Source organism: Triturus cristatus, chromosome 3_2 (assembly GCF_964204655.1).
Source record: "Triturus cristatus chromosome 3_2, aTriCri1.1, whole genome shotgun sequence".
Lineage (NCBI taxonomy): Eukaryota > Metazoa > Chordata > Amphibia > Caudata > Salamandridae > Triturus > Triturus cristatus.
Genome location: NC_140584.1, coordinates 792002710 through 792028440, shown reverse-complemented (window position 1 = coordinate 792028440; position 25731 = coordinate 792002710). Strand labels below are relative to the sequence as shown.

At 42.9% G+C, this 25731-nt stretch overlaps 1 protein-coding gene across 2 annotated transcripts in view; it reads right to left on the bottom strand.

Moving 5' to 3' along the window:
- The window catches only part of ADAM23 (ADAM metallopeptidase domain 23), a 731894-nt gene that overhangs the window by 151951 nt on the left and 554212 nt on the right, over positions 1-25731 (bottom strand). For both annotated transcript variants that reach the window (XM_085648912.1, XM_085648913.1), the window contains exons 15-16: positions 21066-21165; positions 17095-17166 (exon numbers count right to left, since the gene is read on the bottom strand). In XM_085648912.1, the coding sequence (XP_085505038.1) occupies positions 17095-17166; positions 21066-21165 (172 nt within the window). The remainder of the gene's footprint in view (positions 1-17094; positions 17167-21065; positions 21166-25731) is intronic.

The following is a 25731-nucleotide window of genomic DNA, read 5'->3' as shown; positions in this document are numbered from 1 at the left end:
CTGATTATCATGTACCTTTATAGACTATCAATACAACCTGACCCCGCTTGTCGAGCAAGGTCGTCTATATCTACTATCATTAGATGACCGGTAGCATTGTACACAATCAGGTATTGTGTTTTGAACCGCAACACACATTTGCCCCCCTCTAATATCCTCCTCTCCCCCTCCTCGCATCGGTCTCCGCACACCCATTGCCAACATGGCCTGCGGATTGGAATATGCAACTTTTATTTTAGCAAACGAGGGCACATACACACGTGCGTCTACCGCGCATGTGCTTATAATCAGCTACCGTGGCACTACACATGCACACAATCGGGAGGTTTCTATACATGCAGACAATATGTCCCCAATTAGATTGACATGACACCCTACATCTGTTAAAGAACCACTCCCCCATGGAAATCCCATCACTGTATTGTACTTTGAATTTACTGTGTAATCTATACGTTCTTTAACAGGCAGACGAGAGAAAACGTAGTCCCACACTGGCCACGCATGTGCGAAGACCGTTTGTCTGGTCTTCGCGCATGCGCATCATCTAAAATACACCCGAACACACACCTGTTACAGATTTTGACCGGATACAGGTACCGCCTTAACGATACTTGCCGGGACTACAAATGGAGCCTACATCCAGACGCGGTTCCATTCCAGACAGGAGGACGGTTGGGGTAGGTTTGTCAGAGGCCACATCAGAGCAAAACTGTAAGTAACACTAAACTCAAGGCTTATCTAGGGTACCAGTCGCTGACTTTACCTATATTTAGACCACAGGATCTAAATCTATCAATATGCCATTACTCACTATGGAGCAACTTACTCTTTATACTTAGGTGAGTGGTGTGATATGTACTTGTGGGGTTTCTGTAGTGTGGCTCAGATACAAATGGGAGATGAGCTGTCATCACCCCCACTCTTTCGCCGTTGAATACTCACCTGTACAACAATGTTGCGTGCTCTGGATTTTATCAGACCTTCCACGGGAGATTTATGGGATGAGTGGGTGACTCCGATCGGCGGCGGGAGGCCACCCATACCAGGATGCCTATCCTGTGGATGGTCATCCGTTTTGCTTATCGTTGAGACCCCACTTTCCCAGTCACTCGTGAGTGGAATTTGTGTTTCATGTACACCGCAATCCTGTATTCAGTCTTTATCTATTTGTGTACAGTTTAAGGACAGTTTTGGGGCAAAATTACCCTAAACCTTGACATATCGCTTTTTCTTTCTTTTCTATTGTTTTTCATGTTTACCTAGGCTTATATCCAGGAGCAACTTTCAATCTGACAGAACAGATAGCAGGGCCATTTTGTCCTTGTATGCCCGGATATACACTGCGGGTACTATCTCCAGATCACTTTTATGCACACTACACTTCTTAGTTGGTCCTGAGGAAGCGCCACGGGTCCGTTTGGACCGCAGGGGCACGAATCATGTCGACCACATTGACCACATTGTAGTTACCGGATGGGACATTAACCCCACTAGGGTAACACCTAACCTACGGGGTTTTTTTTAGCTTCCAAGGGTGCCATTCCCTTGTCTTTATTAAACAATACCTTTTGAGCAACCCTTAGACAATTTTAATCCATCACGTCACACACATGACTGCACCACTACTAATTTTAGGACCCAAACCACACACCCGCATGCACCAAATGGCGTTTTCTCTAAAAAGATCTCTGCTAAAGTGACCCTTCGGGGGACCCGTAGGGCATTGCAGCGCCGGCCCGACGAGGAGCAAAATGCCCGATGATGAAGCATGACACCTTCCGGGGTGTGTGAGGGCAACAAGAGAAAATAAGCTCTGCTTCCCCTTCCAACCCTTGGGTCTTATATAGCCTAGGACCCTCTTTTCTTATGCTTTTTTAGTTTCCTTTTTTCTCTACTTCTTTGGAACAGTGTCTCCTTTTTTGATTGATACATACGATTCACCTACCAAGTGATACACCATTTTTGTTAATATTACCTCAAAAACTATTTTGTCCAATATGGCAGATTCTATGATCGGACCGAGAGTATTCTCTAGCCATCTTTTAAATGTGACTTTCTCTAACTCGAGGCTATATTCTGTGCATTCTCTCAATGTTATGTCTGTGTGTATTGTAAGTATGTATCGAGACTCTGTATTTCACCCATCTTGTACCTGAAAGGAGCATCAATAATATTTCTCCAGTGAGTAAAGAGACAGTGGGGGATTCAAAGTAAGGCTTAAGTGCCAGATGCATTCCAGAAAGACATTTGTAAAATGTTGCAGTCCATACTATATTTGACAGGGAGTCATTATTAAATAGGAGAGGCACTGCTTATAGGGATCACAAATGTATTTCACTGTTTGTAGATGTTGATTATAAATGATTTCCATAATGCTTCTTCTAATGCATAAATCACTATTATCCATTGAAAGTTAAGTATACATTATTAATGTAAATCCTCTGGACATTTTGGGACTCTCTCTCCTTTTGCAGCAAGATTAAAATTCGGTGTTCTCTAAAATAAAATAAACACGATTAGATTACTACAATCTCTCAAAAGATGCAATACCCTGCAGATGTCTTTGAAAATGTAATCAACATGCAAAGGTATAACCCATAAGGTTCAAATAACCACGGACTGCACAATTGCAAAACAGATTTACATATTGTTTGTCTCTCTTGCTGTTCTTTTTAAACACCACCCCAACTGCCACTGTATAAGCAATCCATCATATGCAAAATTCCCATAACCATGAATCATGTGGAAATGAAACAGTCTCAATTTTACTAATGCCTATTGCCGTTTTATATATTTAAATTGCTTCTCCACATCCTCCAACTAGCCTGTCTACCATAATATCTGTAGTCCATATAAATAGTTAATTTTAGATAAAAATTAAAAATCTGCTAATTATTCAGACCTTCTGGATAATGTTTGTAAAAAATCTACCCACCAACACTATCTTTCTACGAAAATCTTCTCCTCCCTTCAATTGCATAACCTCACAAATTTGAAAACGCAGATGTGAGACATTGTTATTCATGCCTTAAACTTCTCTGATATCTAGCCAACACAGTCTGACCAAAAGGGTATTCCAAACTATTTGTAGCCCCCTCCATAGTACATGTTACAAAATGTTCAATAGGACAGTTTTTGACTCTTTTAGGATGTGTAGTCAAATCACCACTAATTGACTTATAGTAGAGAAAGGGTAAAAGTGTCTGTCAGTTGTTCGTTCAATGTTCACTTTGTGTATGTTTGAAATTCCACCCAAAAATCTCTGCAATTGAGTGTGCGAATAAAGACAACCATCAGGTTATTGTTATGATTTGTGTAACTCCTTGACAGCTCGCCTCGTGCTGCCAGGCTTGTGTTGCCATAAAATGTCTTGTATTCCACGCTCTTGTGCTCAATATTCCATTGAGTGGCAGTTGGCGGTTGTTTCCTTGCCTCGCCGGGCTGCTTGGGTGTCTGTGCTGCCTCTTGAGAATAAAGCTCCTACTTGAAGCTGTCCTCGCTTTTTTTACAAGATTTTGGTGACAATTTGAGGAAACTGAGCCAGGCATTGACAGGAGGCAGAGAAGCAGACTACCCTGGTGAATCCACGCGCCACTACAATATGTATTGTGACATTTCCCTGGGGCTGCGCCACATCGCGAACACTCTGGAAGTGTTCTTTGGACTTGAGGATAATACCACGTAAGATATCCTGCTGGCTGAGGTACATTGACAACAATACTCTTTGTGGGCTGTACTACGTTTCTAAAAGGCCATGTTCTTGGTGCGCAGCCATTCAGCAGCATATATAAGAGTACCCAGCTCACCTGCATCCGGGACAGGCTGCCTGTTTGCACACTTTCTTCACCTGATCTAACTGTCCGTAGAGGAGTGAGTGGGTGATCGTCATTTAGGCAGTTTGACGCACACACCCATTTGGAAGTTCTTAAAGGGGCGGTCTAACCCTGGGTTACTTCAGCGGTGACACGCACACCGAGCCTCCACACTTCCAAGTCTTCCTTAAAGGGGCAAAGGCGTATCACCAATACTTGCTTGCATTAGGTTTCAACTTCACTGCGTCAGTCAAATCATCTCTTCAATGTGTGTGCAGGCATTTTGTTTTGAGGTGACACGCACACCTGCTGTTATTGTAGAGATGGTCAGCCTGAGTTTACGGTGACACGCATACCTCTTCGGTGGGTGTGCTTGCTTTCATTTGCGGTGACACGCATACCGGATATTACCAAAGAGCTTAGTTGCATGCATTAACAGTGAAACGCACACCGGCTGTTATCAAAGAACTTGTCAGCCTGAAATCGTGGTATCACGCACCTCTTCAAGAGCTGGTCTGCGTACAATACCGGTGATACACGCACCTTTCAATTTCTTAATTGCAAAGGGTCTATTATGTCTGTTCATTTACATTTCCTATTATTTTACAGAGCTGATGTTTGTTAAGCTGTGCGTGTATTAGCAACTTCCTGGTTATTTGAGTTATTCTGCTGTGGTACGACTGAGATAGTGGAGTATATCTTATGTGTCTTCAAGGATATTGCCAATACTATCACTGCTTCACCACCTTATCTCATGTTGGCTAGGGAACCATCCATGCAATGAGAGGATTGGTGTAACTGTTTTGAAAACTATTTGGTGGCGTTAGATGGTACAAGAGTTCCAGCAGTACGTAAAAAAGCTTTGTGGCTAGGTGCATTAGGAAAGGAGGGGCAACATATTTTCAAATATCTTCCAGGTACGGGGGATGAGGTGCATGATGTCTACAAAGATTTCATTATTAGGTTGCACACTAGATTTGCAAAGCAAGAGAATATTGTTATGTTCAGGAACAAATTCTACATTCAACCACAAAAGGTCAATGAATCTATTGACGAATTTGTGTCACGGTTAAGGGAGTTATCAACGAATTGCCAATGTAGTACAATGCAAGATGAAATGGTTAGGGATTAATTAATTGTACAGTGCTACAGCAAGAAGGCTCAAGACAGGTTGTGGGTGGCCAGTAATCCCACTTTAAAAGAAGCTATTACTATTGCAAAAGTTGTAGAGGAGTCAGAAAAATACATGAGGGAAATGTCCATTCAACAAGAAAAAGGGTTGGAGGTAGCCACTTTACAAAGTGATTTGGAGGGGGTGAATGTGATGCACAACTAACCTAATAGGGGAGCATTAGCAGTGGCAAACCAAACACAAGTAAGGGCACGGTGTCTCCCTCGCAAAAACGGTCCACATACTTTTGTCATAGAGGTGGTAGAACGTTTTACTTGGCAGACTCAAAAAATTGTTTTGCGCAGGGCAAGGAGTGCCATAAGTACGGAAGGAAGGGACACTATGCTTGTATGTGCAAGGCTTCTGGAAAATAGATAGCGGTAGTGGAGGAGGAGGAGGATAATGACGTCAGGGTGATGATGGTCAAAGGGGAGGAATGTTCCTCTGACTTATGTAGGAACAGGATTCACCCCAAAGCTGATTTTAATATCAATGGGAAGATAAGATCCTTAATGCTGGACACAGGATCACCATATACCATTGTTAAAAAATTCTTGTGTGATTCGGCGTGGAAGGATGCAAAGTTAATTCCCTCTGATGTGATTCTGAAGGGATATCAGGGAGCAGGTATTAGAGTTCTGGGGTACATGGAAGCAGAAATTAAATTTGCTGAAAGACAGACCAAAGGAAAGGTTTACATTACTGCAGAAGGTCCTGCTATTTTAGGATGGGTTCACTAGTATGATCTCAACATTAGGGTGGACCCAAGAGCAGAGCAAAAGGTTATGAGTGTAGATGACACTGGATTGCAAAGTATTTTACAACTTCATGCAAACGTTTTTGACACTGTATTGGTGAAAGCCATTGGATTTCTACATAAAATTGGACTGAGGAAGGACTCTGCACCTATCAAACATGTTGCTGGAAGAATTCCGATGGCAGCCAGAGACCAGGTCAAAGATATAATCAGGCAGATGCTGGATGATAAGATCATTGAAACTGTGGAGGCAGCTGAATGGTTGTCTCCAGTTATTATCACCCAAAAACAAGATGGCTCTTTACGTTTTTTTTGTGGACTTAAGGAGCTTAAACAAGAGTATCATTATGGACCGTTTTCCTCTCCCCACCATTAATGAGATCATCCTGATGTTGGGCTGGTGGTAGAGTGTCTTCTATATTGGATTTACGCATTTCGTACCATCAAATTAAACTTCATCCAGTATTCAAGAAAATTTATGTCTTTCATTACAACTAAAGGCACTTACCAATTTAACAAACTTCCGTTTGGTATATGCTCGGCAGCCAGTGCATTTCAACGTATTATAAGTGAAATTTTAAAGGGTATTGATCGAGTGGTGTTTTTTCAGAATGACATCCTGATCCAACCCTAGTACGATATGGTCAGTGCCATTATCAAAGTCAAAGTGGCTGATGATAGGGACAAATTGAGATCATTTATGGGGATGGTTGAATACTATGCCAAATTTGTTCAAGATTTCGCACACGAGGTGGAACCTTTATAAAAATTACTAAGGAAAGGCAAGTAATTTACATGGCTTTACAAGGCTTTTAATCTTATAAAAGAGAGCACAGGCTGACATTTTAGCACCTTTCACTCCTGGGTTACCCACCATATTGACGGTGGACGCCAGTGCTGTGGGCATTGGTGCAGTTTTAGCACAGAAACATGCTGGGCATGAGAAAACGGTAGCATTTGCTTCACGTTTGTTGACTGAGGCTGAGAGGAATTACTCAGTTATTGAATGTGAAGCACTGGCATCTGCTTGGGCCACTAAACACTTTAGAGTGATTTTGTGGGGTATTGCTTCACTTTGCGAACCAACCATAAACCCTTTATCAAAGTTTTAGGTCCTGATGGCACAAAAAACTGTTCTGGTAGGCTAGCACACTTTGCTGTTAGGATACAAGATTTCATGTGTAAGGTGGAACATGTACCTGGATGGGGTAACAGCGCAGAGGATTGCCTGTCTAGGCTAGCAGACACTGTTTTGGTAGATGCTGGGTGGAGGTGGGTGGAGGTGGTGTCCATGAGAAACATTACCACAGAATCCACCATCAATGTTTTAAGTGAGGTTTTCAGGCGGGAAGGTATCCCAGCTATTCTTCTTGTGAACAATGGCACACAACTTAGATCAAAAGAAATGAAAGACTATTTTGACAAAATCGGCTTGAGGTATATGTGTACATCTCTTTACAACCTGCAGGGTAATGGTTTGTGTGAGAGAGTAAATAGGTTGGTGAAAGGCACTATGCAGTTAGCATTAAATTCCAAAATGCCTGTGCAGCGTGCAATCAGGGAGATGTTATGGGTGTATCACACTACAGAACATCAAGGGATGGACACATCGACATTTCAATTGATGAGGAGAAGGCAGGCTGGCACCAAAATGGTGGCCACCTGGTTGCATAAAAATTTCACAAATCTTTTGTCTTTGCAACCCAACAAAACTGTTGTTGGTGGGAATAGGAACATTCAGCCTGGTGACATGGTAAAAGTCACACCTGGGGGTTGTATTAAGGGCTTCAACAAATTCTGGGGTCCTTTTCAGGTGAGGTCTGTAGTTGGAAGTTGGGTCAAATTACAAAATGGAGAAACCAAGGGGCAGATTTATGTTAGACTTGCGCCACTTTTACGCCGCCGTTGCGTCACTTTTGTGACACAGCGGGGGCGTAAACCCTGAGCCACGTTGCGCCCTATTTACATCGTGACGCATCTATGGAGATGCGTCACGGTGTAAAGCCCTGTGCCACATTAAACCTGCGTCAGGTTTAATGTATGCAGGGTGGGCGTTCCATCGGAAAAAGCCTCGGAAAAGTGACGCAGTGAAATCTACAAGATTTCACTCAGTCACTTTTCCGACGCTGCTGCGTCAAAACCTTGCGCCTGCTTGAAGCAGGCGTAAGGCATGATGCAGCATGTTAGGTATGGGCAGCCCCTAAACATTGCTGGAGTTGCGTCGTGCTTGCGACACGACTCCAGCAATGCGCCGCCCTTACGCCATCAGATGCGTCACGCATCTGTTTATCCTTGCGCCACGATGCGCTGCATTGTAAATGCGGCGCATCTGTGGTGGCGCAAGGGTAAACTTACGTGATGCATCTTTCCTGGCGCATCCCTGCTGATTTGCAGGGATACGCCAGGAAACATAAATCTGCCCCCAGGAATCTTAGGAGGGTGGCTTTGTACCAAAAACAGGGGAAGTGTCTGCAGAATCCTCGGGTGGCTGGTGCAGGGTTGGCAAATTGGACACCTCTAAGGCAGGAGACCGGTGAGAGGAACAAAGAAATTGACTGTTCCGCTACTGCCGAGAGATCTTTATCTGAACCAAGGGAGGGCTGTCAGAAGGGAAGGGTGTCCAGGGAACGTAGGATGCCAGAATATTTGAAGCATTATGTCTGTGATTAGGTCATCAAGGGAAGGAGTGGGTATAATATGATCTGTGTTTTACATAACTTGGGTCCTCATGGTTGCCCTCACGTTCTTGGGTCATCTTTTATTTCTCTGGGTTGTTGTTTTCTTCTCTCTTTAACCTCTTTTATATATAGGCCTCTTGTTTTCTTCGCCTTAAAACCTCTTATTTTCTTATACCCCATTTTATTTTATATGGGGTTATTTTGGTAATTTAATATATTATGGAATGTTATGTTAAGTTTAAATGTTTCTGTGGAAGCAAAGGAGGAGTGTTATGACTTGTGTAACTCCTTGAAAGCTCGCTTTGTGCTGCCAGGCTCATGTTGCCATGACATGTCTTGTATTCCACACTCTCGTGCTCAATATTCTATTGAATGGCAGTTGGCAGTTGTTTCCTTGCCTGGCCATGCTGGTTGGGTGTCTGAGCTGCCTCTTGAGAATAAAACTTCCACTTCAAGTTGAAGAGCTATCCTCATTTTATTTACAATAGTTATGTTGATAAATCACTTTCAATTCTAAGTCATTCTTCATTATATTACCGTTTTTATCAACTAATTTGTTCATCATCCTACCCTCTCAATTGTATTGTAAAATTGTTTTCACCAACTTCTTTTTGATCTTCTGCCATTGTCCTTTTCAAGGAATCTTTCACAGTAAACGGTTGGATAAGTTGCCTACAGCAGGAGCACTGAGAAAATTGGAATCCTTTTTGAAACTTCATTGTAGAATATATTATGATTTGGCTTATGTTTTTCAGCTCTTAGAAGTCTACATGGCAACATTCGAAAGGGGTTTGAGTATTTGCTACTATGACAGTCAATGCAGAGTCAATCAATTTCAATGAACAAGGCAGTCATTTAAAAAACAGTAACAGCTGGTGAAGGAAATCACAGAAGACATGGGTGGCTGAATACATTTTTGATTGCTTCATTGGTTTCAGAATTGAAAGACAAAATGGTGTTGAATATGTTATATTATATTTTCTAATATGGGACATCATAGAATAGTCCCCAAGTAGTGACTTATATCCCACATAACATAGTTGTACACTTTATAAAACTCCTGTGATCCAGCTCAACATTTCAGTATACAAAGTTATATGGTTTCCCACTTTTTTAGTTCTTATCTAACATGATGCACAGACTCCGCAGATTTATTTTTGAAAAAAAATATTTATTCATATATGTCCACCTTCCTAGTTTTGACAGAGGAATTTTTATCTTCTTTAGTAAAATTTAAAATGTAGTCTTAGGGCAATTCAAATGTAGTCAATGCGTTTCATCAAAAAGACTTCCTCAGGGTTAGAACAACATACATAAAAGGCAATTTTATTTTGATATCTTTTTTAAATCCTGTATAAAAAAAATCACATTTTAATGGTGTACAGTAATTAGACTTGAAGAAAATAGAGAATTTTAAAACACCTTTACATCACATATGAATATACTGTACTTCATATACCTTTATATCGCCATATTTATGACTATTTCATTAAGTCACAGGTTAAAAAATCCCTATTTATAATAAAAGAGCTTCACTGCACATAATGACTTCATCATCTGTCAATGAATATTTTGTTCAATCATGTATTTACATCATGATGTAAACAAATGAATTAGAACAAAATATTGTATTTAAAAGTTCACTGTGCATAATGACTACATCATCTGTCAGTATATGTTTTGTTCTAGGCCATGTTTTTGCATCATGATGTAAATATATGAATTTGAACTAAATATTTATTGACAGATGGTGACGTCATTATGCACAGTGAACGTTTTTATTATAAACAAGGATGTTTTAACCCATCACTCAATGAAACCCTGAAAACACCACATCAAAAGAACCCAGACTAAATAAAGCAAGACCCAAACGGCAAACATCCAACCACTAGTATCGGAGTTATGAATAAATTGCCTTATAGCACCTATCTGGTCTTGCTGGACTGGGTCAAAGTCAAAAGTTCAGGCCAACCGCGATGGAGCGTGATCGGATAGAGTCTCAGATTAGTCCCGCTGAAGGTTTACCTTTTCAAGTTGTGTGCCAAGAGTCTCGTTTGCATTGGAGAGGGGCGCAGGAGACATGGAGAGTATTATTGACATTGGCTGGTGTGGCGCAAGGAGGAGGCTTGGTGTTGCGGGCAGCCTGGTGGAAGCTTTGTGTTGGTGGTCTTCCGCAATGATCCTTGCTTATTGTGCGAAGAGATGGACTAGTGGCGGCTCGCACTGATTTTCGGTGTGAGGGGTATGGTTCCAGTGGGAATAGACTTGTTTGCGTTCGCGGAAAGCCCACTGAGCCACATAAAGGTACCAGGACTTTAGAAGCACCCTTTGGGGGTCAGGAATTTGCTGAAGATGGGTCCAAGAACTAGTAGGGAGCCTTTTATATCCCTGGGTCTCAGATCAGGAGGCCAACAAACTAAACCTTTGAGTCACTCTGTGGTCCTGGGTTCAAGATGGGTAGCCACTCCAGTTCCTCCTCCCCAGGCAAGGGGGCAGCAGGCCAGCATAACAGCAAGTAAAAAAAATGTGTTTTCGATTAATTAAAACCAGTACAAAAATACACGTTAAAAAGACAAGAGAAGTGTAATTCTAAAAAAATTAAAAGACTCTGATGAAAAGGCGCTATTGTTCAACTTCTTATGTAGATGTTCAAAAGTCTGTGCTCTAAGTCTCCGATTATGTAGATTAAAGCTTTTTTAGGTGGTTCTTGCATTTACGCGTGGCACCGCTCTCCCTTGCTTTGATTCTACTAGTGACAGGAATTTCACTAGCTTTTCGCTTAGCCGCGGGTCTTTGGAGTATGCAATCACAGCCTGTCTCCGGGTTTGAATCCCTCATTCATTAAAGTGGGATTTAAGTAATCCTGTCCTTTCCTCCTTTATTTCGGTACAGGAGAAGATTACATGTTCCATGTTGTCAGTGCCGTTCCAACATTATCTGCATGTTTATCCACATTTCTTCCTCTGCCAAGGTGAAAGGTGCGGATGGCTGGGAGAATTCCAAGCCTGTATTTTAAGACTTTTTCTTTGGTCTTCCTGGAGTACCCCAGATTGAATGATGACTGTGCCTCCATGCCGTGGGGCATGCGCAGGTCAGCACAAGCACCTTCCAAGTGGCAGTCCAGCAGAGTGACAGTCCATTCAGCAGCACAGCAGTCCTTCTTCCTGGCAGAGTATCTCCAGTCCAGAAGTGTACTGAAGGGTTAGTCTCTGAAGTCCTTCTTATATACACTGGTGGCCTGGTTCTGGATGTCGCGAGAAGCTTCTAGACAGTGGATTTGAAATGCACGGGATTCCCTACCTCCCCTGCCCTGACTCCAATCTGGCCGAAGTGACAATGCAGTTAAAGTGTAAGGGAGGCGTGGTCCAGCACCTCCCTCTTATCCTGCCAGTGAAGGCCCTACCAGTCACACTAACACTCCCAATGTATATGGCTGGCTTGGAGGAATACACAACGTCCAGCCTACATCTACACCCAGTCATGTATCACAGGCAGGTTGCAGGCACCAAATGGCTGAGGCAAGAAAATGCCACTTTCTAAAAGTGGAAATGTGGGAATGGTAATTTAAAATTATATTCGCCATAAGTTAAGATTTTAAATTAGGATTTCAGAGACACCAGACATGAAACAATCATCTCTTCCCTTATGGAAATTACACTTATAAACTGTAACAAGACAACTCCAATGATATTCAATGGGAGAGATAGGCCTTACAGTAGTTAAAAATGAATATTTTCTCTACCTGTCCATGTGAAACTTAAAAAGTTAAACTCCAACGTTTTAAATACATTGCACCCTTCCCTTCCCTTGGGCTGACTAGGGCCTACCCTAGGGGCGACTTATATGTATTAAACAGGAAGGTTTGGGCGTGGTAAAAAGGTTTATTTTGCCAGGTCTAAATGTGAGTGTAAACTGCAAACACAAGCTCTGAAATGGCAACCCTGAGACTTGTTTAAAGGCTTCTTAATTGGGTGGCATAATCAGTTCTTCAGGCCTCCTAGTAGCATTTTATTTACAGGCCCTGGGCATATGCAGTGCACTTTACTAGGGACTTATAAGTAAATTACTTATGCCAATTTGGTATAAGCCAATTTCACAATGTTTTAGGCAGAGAGCATCTGCACTTTAGCACCATAGCACTGGTTAGCAGTGGTAAAGTGCAGCGAGTCCTGAAGCCAATAAAAACAAATTCAGCAAAAAGGGGAGGAGGAAGACAAAAGGTTTGGGGATGACCCTGCAGAGAGGCCCATTGTTAACAACACTGATGTTGCACTATGGTGATTTTGCACCATAAGGTGCTGTCAACGTAACAGGAGCTCATACTAAAGCATAACTTTTATATCTACTACTGTATTTTCTCTCCTTACAGAGTGATACATCCTCACTGCATTTTAGGGCTATCTCATACCAAATGTGCTTCTTATGATCAATACCCAATTGTTTTTATGTGATCTTATTATGGACTGCAGTCCTCAAAAAATACAACTTACTATCACATCAGACTCCAGTATGCATGCTAAAATAACTCGGAGATCCTCTTTCCCTAACCTATTCAAACGTATCCACAAATATCACAAATACCAGGCCCACTGGCCATTCCAGTAAACTAATCAGTGACAAATACAATAGTCTCAGACTGAGCTTCAGTAGTATCGACCTCCTCCTTTTATTAAAATAACACACCCTTTTCATGCCCATAAGTAAGTGAGGGAGATACCGGGGTTGGAGTTTCCGAATCTAGCCTGTACCACCAGCCATGACTTCAGGCAGTTTGGGTGTTTGCCTGTGAAATGATGAAAAAGCTGCATGACCTGTATAAAAACTATACATTGCAGCCTAAGTGTGCAGTTTTAAGATGCCAATTGACCTGGAAAAATAGATTCCTTGCAGGTCCTGAAACTCCCTTTTTAATAATCCTGGAAATCATTTTAAATATGTTAGAGTCATCTGAGTAATTTCAGTAATTACGCATTACTCTTGTGCAGCAAATGTTTCAAAATTATGCAATTACACCAGCTGGAGTATTTAAGAGTAATTTGGGGCAAATATCCTACCGCAGGAGTACAAGAACAAAAAACTAAGAGACTGTTGGCTACTGCCATCCATGTTCTGTAGCAATTAGAACTATTTTCTTAGTGGATAATGCATCCTCAAGCCCATTTTGACTCAGTTACGCCCACCCCTGCTTCTCAGTACATATAAGTCACACATAGAGTAAGCCCTAAACAACCCACTGGGCAGGGTGCAGTTGGGCATGTACTTTTAAGCTTTACATGCACTGATAGTGAAAATCTCCCAAATTCATTTTTCACTACTGTGAGGCCTACCTCTCCCGTGTGATAATATTGGGTTACCTTATGACATTTACTCAATGATTACATTGTAGTTAGCAGTTTGCCTTTGTCCATTCCTTCCAGACAGTCACACAATAGAAGAACTGAGTGTTGATAGGATGGGCCATCCTGACTTGGTGGGAGTGGCGCAGCTGTCACCTGTCACACTTGCAGTTCAAAGACACTGCATCAGCCCACACACAAAGAACTTCAAACTAGCTTTTTGTGACCCCTGACAAACTGGAACCAGGGCAAGGAGGGAGAAAATTACAGAACTAGACAAGGCGGTAGAGGGGGGCGAGTCTACAATCTTCTCCTACTTTAAAGCTAGCACCAGGTATAAATATTGGACCCTCTGACCAACTCTTCAGATCACTTACCTGTAGAAGAAGGACTGCCATGCTACCTGAGGAAGGAGGACTGGACCTGCCCCTTTAACCCAGAACTACCAGAGTGACTCCAAGGGCTAGCTGATTGGCCTCCTGTTTTGGGCTAAAGGGACATGACAAGCTCTAGAGACCTACATCTGCTCAGCTGCCCAGACTCAACTGGACCTACCTGTGCTTTCCTGCTGGCCTCTGCTGTAGTGAAGCCTGATTCCCAAGTGTTACACCCCTTGGTCCTAGACCCTTGGCTAGTATCTAAGAGCACTCCTCCTGGCCCAATTGCAGGTTTCTTCAGAACTGATTAAGCAGACACAACACAATGCTGTGGGACACAGGACCCCTGATTGATGGCCTTATTGGAATTGATGCAGCAGAACACACCTCAACACAACCTCTCATCATAGCCCTTGCAGCTCCTCATCAGAACTGATGCAGTGTGATGCAACCTGACGCAGGATCTTGCATCGCAGCCTTCTCAGCTCCTCATAGGAATAGATGTAGTGTTCTGCAATACTCCACATCAATGACATGAGGCACGATTCTCAGTGATACTAACCTGGTCCCTGTATCCGAACTGCACTCCATGGCAGTCGGCCTGAACTTGTGACTTTGTCATGGTGGGCCGCAACCACGTAATCCCAGTTAGCACTTTGTGGTTTTAGGCACTATACCTACCTTACGACTTTGAAATTTAATATCTCCAGTTCTACTGATTGGATTATTATTATTTTGGTATCAAATACTTTATTAAATTATACTCAATTTCTCTAAATTGAGTGGTATTTTTATTGTGTTGTGTTTTCACTTTATTGCTGCTTGTGTAATGCTTACATACTTTACACATTGTCTCGAAGCTAAGCCTGACTTCTTTTGTGCCAATCCATCAGAGGGTTATGCACAGGTTAATTCAGTGTCATTTTGTGGTTCATCCTGAGAAGGATTGCTTGAGTAGGGCACCCAACCCCTTCAACCAACAGCCCAATTTCTCACAGGGAGCAACATCCCTTATTAGCAGTTGTCCTCTAAGAGCTAGGAATATTTAAACAGTCCCTAAACACACAGAATTGCATGTGAGATCCCACCCTCCCTCAAGAGGCTCCCTTCACAGGGCAGTCATTGCTTTAATAACCAATAGAGATGTGCGCTCACTCACTGGTGCGAGGGCTGTATGTGATACATCAACCAATGGCTCAGTAGAGGTAGTGGAACTACCTTAAGCATTCTAACACAAATACTGCCCAGTCAAAGTCTGTACTCAAGGTAACCAACATGAGGGGAAATAAAAAGTAAAAACCCCTCACTCAATAGTGCATGTTAACCCTCTTTTTCTGGTGATCACATAAGGTCTGGCAACATTGAGCTGTCAAGTCAGACCTAACTATGTTACAATACAGCATACAAACGAATATGAATCATGGGAAACAAGTCAAACACTGGCTAGGAAAATACTGGGCACGCAATACTCTGTGGGGAGACAGAGGAGTATAGGTGTTTGGCAAAAAAATTTGACAAAGACTGACCAATGATTGCAGAGATGCATTTCAACAAGAAATACTTTTTTCAAAAAGCATGGTTAAGAGTTGGCAGAGCTCACCACTCAAAATCTTTTTTTTATATTCACAATGGGGATGGAATCTCAAGAGGACCTCTTCCTTTATGCAAATGGATTACTACCTCCTTTGAGGAATCAGTAACCTATCAATGGTTTGGGACACTAGGCCATTAGACAAAGTACTGCAAAGCATCCTTCCTATGAAGGCCACACGTTTTTTCCTTTTTGGGACTGCAGATAGACACATGGCAGTTCTGAACAGGAAAACACATAAATGACCGCGACCGCCACCGCCACAGCGAAAACTCCCAGCATGTAGGGGAATTTTTCGAAAACAACATTTTTGATGTGTGCTGAACATGGTGGCTTCACGGCAAAGCTTCAGTGCCTTCAGAGGAGTGGCCATGGCGTGGTCCGTCCGGCAGGTCTCCCTACAGCACATAAATCTCTAGCAGGCAGCCAGATTTTTATAAATATGGTAGGTTTTAATCCAGCAGAGAAGCCGACTATACCGCTTTGTTGCCCTGGCAAACTGAGCACATCCCACCAAACTTTAATAAGCTCCTTAGTCATCTAAAGAACAGAATTCATAAAGATGGGTTTTATTGCTGAAAGTCCACACACAGTGCAGCCTGTTGTGTTCTGTCAAACCTGGGAACCAGGGGGAATATTCCCAATGAAGCGGCGGTGAGAGGCGTTAGCCTACTTGGCTTAACGGCTCTCACCGCCACTTCGTAAACGGGAGGCTGCACCCTATTCTCAAGAATGTGGTGCAGTCTGGCGTTTCCCCCTGCGATGGCGCTAAGTTTCACGACTTAGCGCCAACGCAGGCACCCTGGCACCAGATTGCAAGGGTGTCTGTGTGCAGGGGAGGGTTGTTCATGTACAGGAAGGTGCCCCTTCCTGCACATGAACATTCCTTAAATACCATTTTGCTTTTTCCATGTGTGCTGCACAAGGCAGCACACATGGAAAAACCAAATACGAGGAGAAATGAAGCATTTCTCCTCGTTTCCCCAACCTAAGACAGGGTTTTTCTGGTCTTGAGTTCGGCGCTGCTACCTATTATCGGCGCACTTGATAATGGGCGGCAGCGTCGATCACAATGGGTGTTGCGGTGGAACGCCCACCGCAACACCCACTGCACGCCCCTTTCACTCTAAATTTAGAGTGAAATGGGCCTTATTCTCAAGGCAGCGTAAAGCCACTTAATTTGGCCTACAGCCACGTTAAGTGGGTTAACGCTGCCTTGAGAATAAGGCGCTGATCCTATTGCTACAGGAACGTCAGTAAAAAGTGACGTTCCCGTGGCGATAGGGGCTTGAGAATATGCCCCGGTGTTTTAAGTTTTCTGCCTTCTAGATGAGCACCAAGCAAATGAAATAGGTAAGATTTCTAGGCTTACCGTACGAACACCACAGTCACACTCCTCTCCAGCCTCTACGTAGCCATTTCCACATTCCGTCATCTCAAATAACTGAAAGGTAAAACAAAAGAGAAAAGGCGATTCTGTGTTTAAACAATTTGTAAATAGGAAGAGGAAGATATAGCCAATAAAACTTTTACATTATAAATGCTCAACAATTACAATTTGGTAGAGCAATAGGGTGACACTCTTCCTAGGACACTTCATGAAGTTGTGAAAATACGATTTATTTTGTCCATTTACTATTTTATGGAAATGGCCCCAAAAGAAATTTTGCAAAACGTCTCTTGCAATTCTCTTTTAGACTAAAATATTATTTTATATAGTCAATTTGGTTGAGTCAATGTTTCTATTAAGGAGAAAATTCAGCTGAATGTTAATTCTCAGATATATTTCACATCAAACTGTACCATCATCACTACATTTTATAAATACCCTGCAAACAAAAATACAATTGGCAGTTCTAACGACGAGAGAGCTAATTTTGTGCAAATAGCACTTGATGACTTGTATAAAACACTTGCTTTTTTATAGTTATATTTTGCAGATTTCTATTGCCCACAAAACTTACTTTTCCAGTCATAAATTCTAAAATATCTAAGAATATTAGTGAAATGTTAGTCAAATTTCATGAAATATGGAGAAGCAAAACTGGGCAATTTCAAACACCTCAGTTTCAAAAGAAAATATTTAAATGCGATGTTGTCCCATTGGTATACTATACAGTATCACAGCACAGCTTCAATTTATACAAAGTCTCAGTGTTAGGAACTGTAATGAGGTCTTGTGTTTTTCTAAGGAATACCTGCCTACTCGTAAATGAAAAAAAAACCCTATCACGAGGCTGGCCACGATGAAAGATTGCTGAGTGAGTGGCACTATATACATTGTAAAAAGAACTAAAAGATAGCGTAGCATGGTAAATCAGGTACATTAGAATCGGATGAAGGAGCTAAATATCAAAACCAACAAAAATGCAGTGAGAACCGAACATTCAAGATTCAAGTCAGTATTACCTATATTGTCTCCCTTGGCTAGATGAACTAATTTAATATTGTAATGCTATGTATTGTAAGAAAACAATAAGGTACCCAAAGGAAACAGCAGCCCTAGGCCAAAGGGTCTGGAAGGACTATGTGTGCTAGGTTTGTAGTAGAATCACCCATGTCATCTGCTGCACTAATCTCTCAATCAATCAATCAATAAGGGATTTATAAGGTGCGCTACTTACCCGCGAGGGTCTGAAGGCCCTGGGGGAGGGGAGGGGTGCAACTCTGGCTCAGTCGAAGAGCCAGGTCTTGAGTTCCTTCCTGAAGGTGTGGAGGATGGGGGAGCATTTGATGTTGACTGGGAGCTTGTTCCAGGCTTTGGCTGCGACGTAGGAGAAAGCTCTTCCGCCTGCTCTGGTTCTGCGGATGCAGGGGGGCTCTGCGAGTGCGAGGTCGGCGTAGCGGAGGTTCCTCTTGGGTTTGTGGAAGGAGACTCTCTCATTGAGGTATTTGGGTCCGATGTTGTGGAGGGATTAAATATTCTTTTGGTGGGAAAATTCTTTGCGGAGGGGTTCTGGCAGTATCAGGTACAGCTCTCATAGGTCCTTGCTCTTTCTCAGTGGGATTCCAATCGCACCTCTATGTTTAATGTAGGGTTTGTGGCTTTTTGTGTTTGGTTCAGTGCCCCAACCTCCCCCAGATGTTATGTGGCCCTGCAGCAGTCTCATGCTGACCCTCACTAGCTCTGGAAACTACTCTTTGATGTCTTTAGAGCAAAAAGCCACTACCAAACCTGCAACCCCCCCAGCTAATTATTGCCATCACAAGCATTGTGCAAGCTCTTGAGTAACAGTTAGCTCTTCATATGACTTCTGTATTCAGAGGCAGCAGTTGACTGACCATTTCTATTTCCTATTTATTTCAAGCTTACTATTAACCGACGATATTGGTCTAGGCTCAGAAACAGGTGGAGTAGTATCTCTCAAGGAAGAAGCTCTTTAGTGTCATTTATTACAACTTCTGGGAGAGCTGAAGCAGCGGCCTAATTCCCAATAGGCGTCTTGGTTACTATCTTGTCTTCTGATCAGTCCATTATGAAATAAACAAACCAGTGAATACAGGGGGGACAAGGCAAGGGGGGCAGATAATGAGGATGGTAGGTGTCATGAGTCTTGGAGAAAGTCTCTCCATGTGTCCATAGATTTGTTATAGTGATCTGTGAGCATGGCAATAATCCGTTCACAGGTGGTCGCCTTATACAGTTCATATAGCCACTTGTTGAGCGCTGGACATGTGGGTAACCGCCAAAGTCTCAGAATGCAAATCTTGGCAGAGGCCAATGCTGTGGCTAGCCTTCTGATACATTAGAGCTGGGCATTGGGAAGAGTAATGAAGGAAAGCTGTTAGTGCTTTCAACCCCCGGTGAGGGGTATTATTCATCTGATTATAGTCGTTACAGAGGACCAGTAGGTCGAGCGTTCCGAAGCAGATGAACAATGTTGCCCTTCAATGATCTGCATCTCCGGAATGTTGCAGTCAGGAGTAAGGAAGATCTACTGAGTCATAGAGGCGACCGAAGCCCTAATCTCACTCTTACATTCAATGTCTTGCCTTTTGCATTGAAATCCTTTAGTGACATTGTGTTTGCAGAGTGTTCACCACAAATCCCTTAAATAAATAAATATATAACCTAAGTAAAAGAAACAACTAGTCCCTGCCAGGACATCATTTGTTAGCTAAGCTCTCTCTGCTAGTATGTTAACCTGAAATACTTCAGTCAATCAATCAATCATTTGTAGAGCGCGCTACTCACCCATGAGGGTCAGAAGGAGCTGAGGGGGGTGGGGGTGCAGCTACTGCTCGAACAGCCAGTTCTTGAGAAGTCTCCTGAAGGTCAGCAGGTCCTGGGTCAGACGCAGCTGTGTGGGGAGGGTGTTCCATGTCTTGGCGGCGAGGTAGGAGAAGGATCTGCCGCCGGTGGAGGTCCTGTGGATGCGTGGTCGGCGGAGCGAAGCTGGCAGTTAGGGGTGTAGAAGGTGGGACGTTTGTTGAGGTATGCTGGTCCAGCGTTGTGGAGTGCTTTGTGGGCGTGTGTGAGGAACTTGAAGGTGATCCTCTTGTTGACTGGGAGCCAGTGCAGGTCTTTCAGGTGGGTAGAGATGTGGGTGTGTCGGGGTATGTCGAGGATGAGGCATGCGGAGGAGTTCTGTATGGGTTGAAGTCTCTTTTGAAGTTTGGCCGTGGTTCCTGCATAAAAGGCGTTGCCGTAGTCCAGTCTGCTGCTGACGAGGGCCTGTGTTACCGTCCTTCTGGTTCCGGTGGGGATCCATCTGTAGATCTTGCGGAGCATGCGGAGGGTGTTGAAGCAGGAGGAGGAGATGGCGCTGACTTGCTGGGTCATTGAGAGCAATGAGTCCAGGATGAACCCCGGGTTGCGTGCGTGGTCGGTGGGTGTGGGTGCGGCTCCCAGGGCAGCAGGTCACCAAGAGTGGTCCCAGGCGTAGGGGTTGGATCCGAGGATGAGGACTTCTGTCTTGACGTGCACTGTGTGATGAATGGAGGCGTTTGATGCAACGGGGGCTGATGTGGTAACTCTGGGTATTCACAAACACATTAGACAGGTTACATTAATGGGGAGTGTGTGTGTGTGTACGCATTTGAGTGTGTGTGTGGACGCATATATGAGCGTGTGTGTGTGTTTGTGTGTGATGGAAAAGCCCCATTTCCTAAGTGAATGGAAACAGAATCAATTAAGCACATTATCTGTGACTTGGCGTCCATTCAAGGTAGCAATGCATGCATTAGATACAAAGGGAGCATAGAATCCCCACACATTATTTCCTGTCAGATTCTGTTCCACGACTGCCCCATTCTTCCAATGCTGGCCTCGTGAATAATGCCCCAGCTTCATTCACACCATGGCCACCGCCTGACACCACAATAGCCTCAGCGCTATCTCACCTTGGTAGGCCTGTTGAAAAGACAGGAACCACCTCCTCGGTTCAGGAACTCTTTATACTCCGCAATGCTGCACTTGGAGAATTTACGTGGATGGTAAATCCTGCAATTGGAAAGAACAAATAAAAGAATCATAAAATAGAATGAACGCTTCAAAGGAAAATGTATTAAAAGGAATCACGGCTCCGGCAACACAATTGTTCATTTAGCAATAGACACTTTGGAAATGTGTTTGCAATATCTATTTGTGATGCCAAAACCTTAGCTGATAATGTTTCCAAGCTGCAGGGTAGCTCTTTATGTTTACATTCCGACAAGTAGATATGATAGTATTTTTTTCCTTTTACATCATTTCAGTGCTGGCATGGACGCGTTAGACAATATGCTTCAGCTGGCAGAATGCATAGTATGCACTCGTTCACGTGCCGTCCTTTCTCTCTCCTCCATACTTCGGTGCATCCTTACATTCCTTTAAACACGCCATCGAGTGGAAGCAATGGCAGCTATGGGGCTGGCACACTCGTCTACAGCAATGTACCCTATTGTAACCTCCCAAAAATCACTAAGGATCCGTTAAAATGGGTGCACAGCCATGTGTCCTGAGTGAGACTCAATCTAAAGAGGTTTGACAATATAAAACCTGCCCAAAAGCCCTTTTTTAGTTTCCAATGGAGTCTTAAGTTACATTTCTAATTTCCCGCCTCGTGGACAAATCCTGTTGGAGTAAGTGATTGAGAGTAGGGCAAGGGTTAGCCTCTTCACCAAGTACTCCTGCCTGCTTTCACCAGTAAAACAAGTTCCGCCTTTCGGAGAAGGCCGAAAGACGCGCAAATACGGCACGGAGGGTTTGGTTGCCATTTGCTCTATATTTTGTTCTGGGCTGGGTTCAACTGCAATGAATGTATCATACGCCTTCTGGCCAGGGGCGCAACTGGATCCAAACTTCAGGGGGGAGGTGGGTGGCTGACACTCGTAGCAATGGGGCAGGCAAGCATTTCCAGAAATGGGAGTTGGAGTTAACGTCATAGCCTTTATATGAGAAAAAAAGAAGTTGCAAATTGTGCAATTTAAACATACTGGACAAACCTGATATACAATCCATATTATTTGTCGATTTGACACTGTTCCTAGGCTTTAGTTCATTGCAAGTTCAGGAAAATGCTCCTGGTCCATTGTATATGAAGGTACAGTTTTAGTTCACTCAATGAGGTGTTGTAAAATATGCATGGGTAAGGCTGCTCCTCGGCACATGTCGCAAAATATGAGGCTTAGTAGCAGTGCTTAATATGAGCCTGTAGTTGCAGGCTCATTTTGAGGGTCCCACACATTTTTCCTCATCGGATTTTGTTACAGGACAAGAGAGAGAAAAACACAAAAGGGGGACAGGAGGAACAGAAAGATGAACAAATTGTGAAAAAGGAAGAAAGTAAAGATGAAAAATAACTAAAGAGTGAGATAAAAGGGCAGGGAGAACCTGGTGGTGAATGAAAGTAGAACACAGTAGAATCACGTCTAAGCAATTTTGGTATTCACCTCTCACAACATTTGAAATTGCCAGATACAGGCTCCTGACCAAGACTGGGCTCCAGCATTTATTATTTTGCAAATAACGTTTGGACTGCTTAGAGGGTTACCACGTGTTATTTTGGGGTGTGTAGACTGGTAAGTCACAGATTCAATTCCCAAAATACCATTCCTTCTCCCTGAGTTGATTGTGTGCAATGAGTTAGTAATATTGCAGCCTGTAAATACACTGTCACACACCTGTGCTACACTAAATAAAAATCCAATAGGAATTTTTACATTGCCACATTGAGCAGTTCCCTTATATGTAGCATAGTGATCTATGCAGGAATGCACCAGGCTGCCATTAACGAGCTGACAAAAAAGCTGCCACGTAGAGAGTGTTCTGTATCTAGAACACAGATGCAAAGCTATTTGTTTAGGAAAAAATGCCCAATTCTCTATCGAAATGAAAAATACCAAACCCAAGAGAGAGGTAAAGTGTCGCGTTCAGGTTGCAGTGTTTAAATCATCCCATGTGGAAGTCAGTGCTGCTTTTGTGCCACAGCCATACCAGCTTTCACAATTCTTCTGTTTACTTTTCCACTCCTGCATTTGACACAGCTCAAAAGTGCGCATGTCAACGCACCCAGGGTAGGAAAGAGCAGGAGTGCAAATGGTCTGCGCATGTGAGGGGCGCTTTTGATTTCCGCTCCTGACTCACATCGACAAACCATGACATATGCTGCGCATGCCCAGTGTAGGGCAGTATGTGTAAAGATAGCATCCTGCTCGGTCGGTGACATGTTTTTGACACAGTCGCCCCATGCCCTGTCAAATGGCAGGGTACAGCCGAGTATAGAATGGTCGGCCCCAATTCATCCAGCCTTGTGATTCGGCAGTCTGAAATCAGCTGAATGGCTTTGGAAGGCCCGTAGAAGAAGCAGAGGAGCGAATCCATGAAGAATCTGGCCTGCAGTAAATTGACTGGTAAGGTGGAATTCAGGTTAGTTTCATTATAGTTAATTTTAAGAGATTTCTTCGTGAATGGCAGAGCACATGAAAAGTGTAAGAAGTCATTTTTAAAGTTGCTTTTCTTTTTCGTAATATGTTGAAATGTTAGCATTGAGTGTTTGCAGTGACCCTACCTAACCTCCATAGAGAGCTAATCATATCTAACTTTCTTTTTAAAAAGAGATTTTGTTTTGACTGTTTACTAGAGGTCAGCGAGCCACTGAAAGTCGAGTCTGGCTCAAGCCTGGCTCTGGCTCAGATAGAGGCCCTGTTAGGTTTGATGTGGCCTCTTGTTCCCTCCCTGTACACAAGCTGTGGTTTTTATAGGAAGAGCTGCTGACTATGGAACTCGAAACAAGGTTCAAGTCTCAGTGTCATCTCGGTGTCAGCTCAACATAATGTGATTCTGGGTAAATCACTTAATCTTACCATGCATATAATACCTATTTTACAAACCGCAGAAGAATTCACTGAGAAAAAAAAAATCTTAACATAAGGAAAGACAAATACATACCCATTTACTGGCTGATTTGTACAGAGTGAAACCACAAAACCTGGATAAATCGTGGCTTCCCGCCTTAAATTGTGTCTGCTTAGGCAAATATTTTATTTCACCCAAACTCATTTTACTTCATGATTGTGCATGAAAGAAATCACTTTTGAATATGTGTGTTCAGGCTACCAGTTGTACAAAATTACCACTTTTAACAGTGCAGTGCTACAAGGTGCCCTATTAATATCAAAGCATCAACATGTCATAGAATTACACTTTTTTTTAACTTATAAGAGATTTTATTATATTTTACGTCGTTTGTTGTGTGATTTACACAACATATATTTTCACAGCTTGGCTCATCCACGGGCTCTGAGATCCGATCCAAGTTTACCTGTTCATTTTTGTTCTTGTCCACCTGTACTATGTAACAACGCAGAGCTGAGAGGGATGTCTTCTGACTCATGCACAACACCTATTGTTACATCATCAGACAGCTGAAGGGCCGAGTTGGTCCTGCTATAATTGACCTAGTGGTAGCATGATGCACTTAGTACAATCAAATGAAGCAGGTAAGTCCTTCTATACCTAGAGAAGCCAAGGCATACTAGCACATCACAAGAATACGCGCATATGTCATCAGTGTCCTTTCAAAACCTCTATTTTCAAGCTATTTCATGCGCCATTGGGATCCAAAGTGAACATTTTGTTCTGATATTTTACTAAATGTTTGCAGCGAAGAGTCCTTGAAGTAGGTTGTGCTCTCTAGGTTTGTGTGCTTGTTTATTCAAATTTGAAGAAGGTGTTTATGGCACACCACTTTCAAAGTTCACCAGCCGCCACTGCTACTGGAATTGTGATTGAGCAATGACTGAGCAATGGAGGGTTGGAATGAATGCAGGTGTGCCAGAAACACAGCAGGGGTAGGTGGTGAGCGCTTTGACTGTGCTGCCAAGCCATCTGGATGTCCTAAAGTACTGCCCCTTCAGGTACTGTGGTTGGAGGACTCTTTTTCATGTGACATCTTCTACTAGGTCTGTTAGGTTTTGAGACATCAGCTCTCCCTATTCAGGTTTCCTGTATCATGTTAAGGTCTTTTCACCACTGTCTGCTCTTCAGGCCACAGGTCAGCTTTCCAGGACATGGGACAGGTTACTCTGAAGCAACGTAGGCATCAGGTGTCCTGGCGTTCCTGGATCCAGTCAGGTTTTCCTGCTAGCTACTCCTCGTTGTTCTTCAGAAGTAAAGAACATTAAACATTAAACATCCATATTGCTCACCATCTAAAGGTTGAGAAGTTGCTATTTCTGTAGGTGTGTGCTGTGCAGACATGGGCAATTATTGGAAACAATATATATTTAGTTCAATGTTTACACTCTGAGACATACATTTGCATCAGTTTAGTATCCATGCACTGACAAATTTAACGAAGTCAACTAAACATGTACAGAGTGAACAAACCATAAAAGTGCCCATAATAATTTGGGAAAAATATAATGTTGCATGAAAATGCTCTACTAGAAAGGATACATATTCTGCTTGCTAAGATTTCAATGAGTCAAAGGCACAAATTGGTGCAGATAGAAACTGTACAAGACCATTGGTAATGAATGAAAAGAATGTGATTTTGAAGAAAGCAGAGTGTTATAAAACCACTCC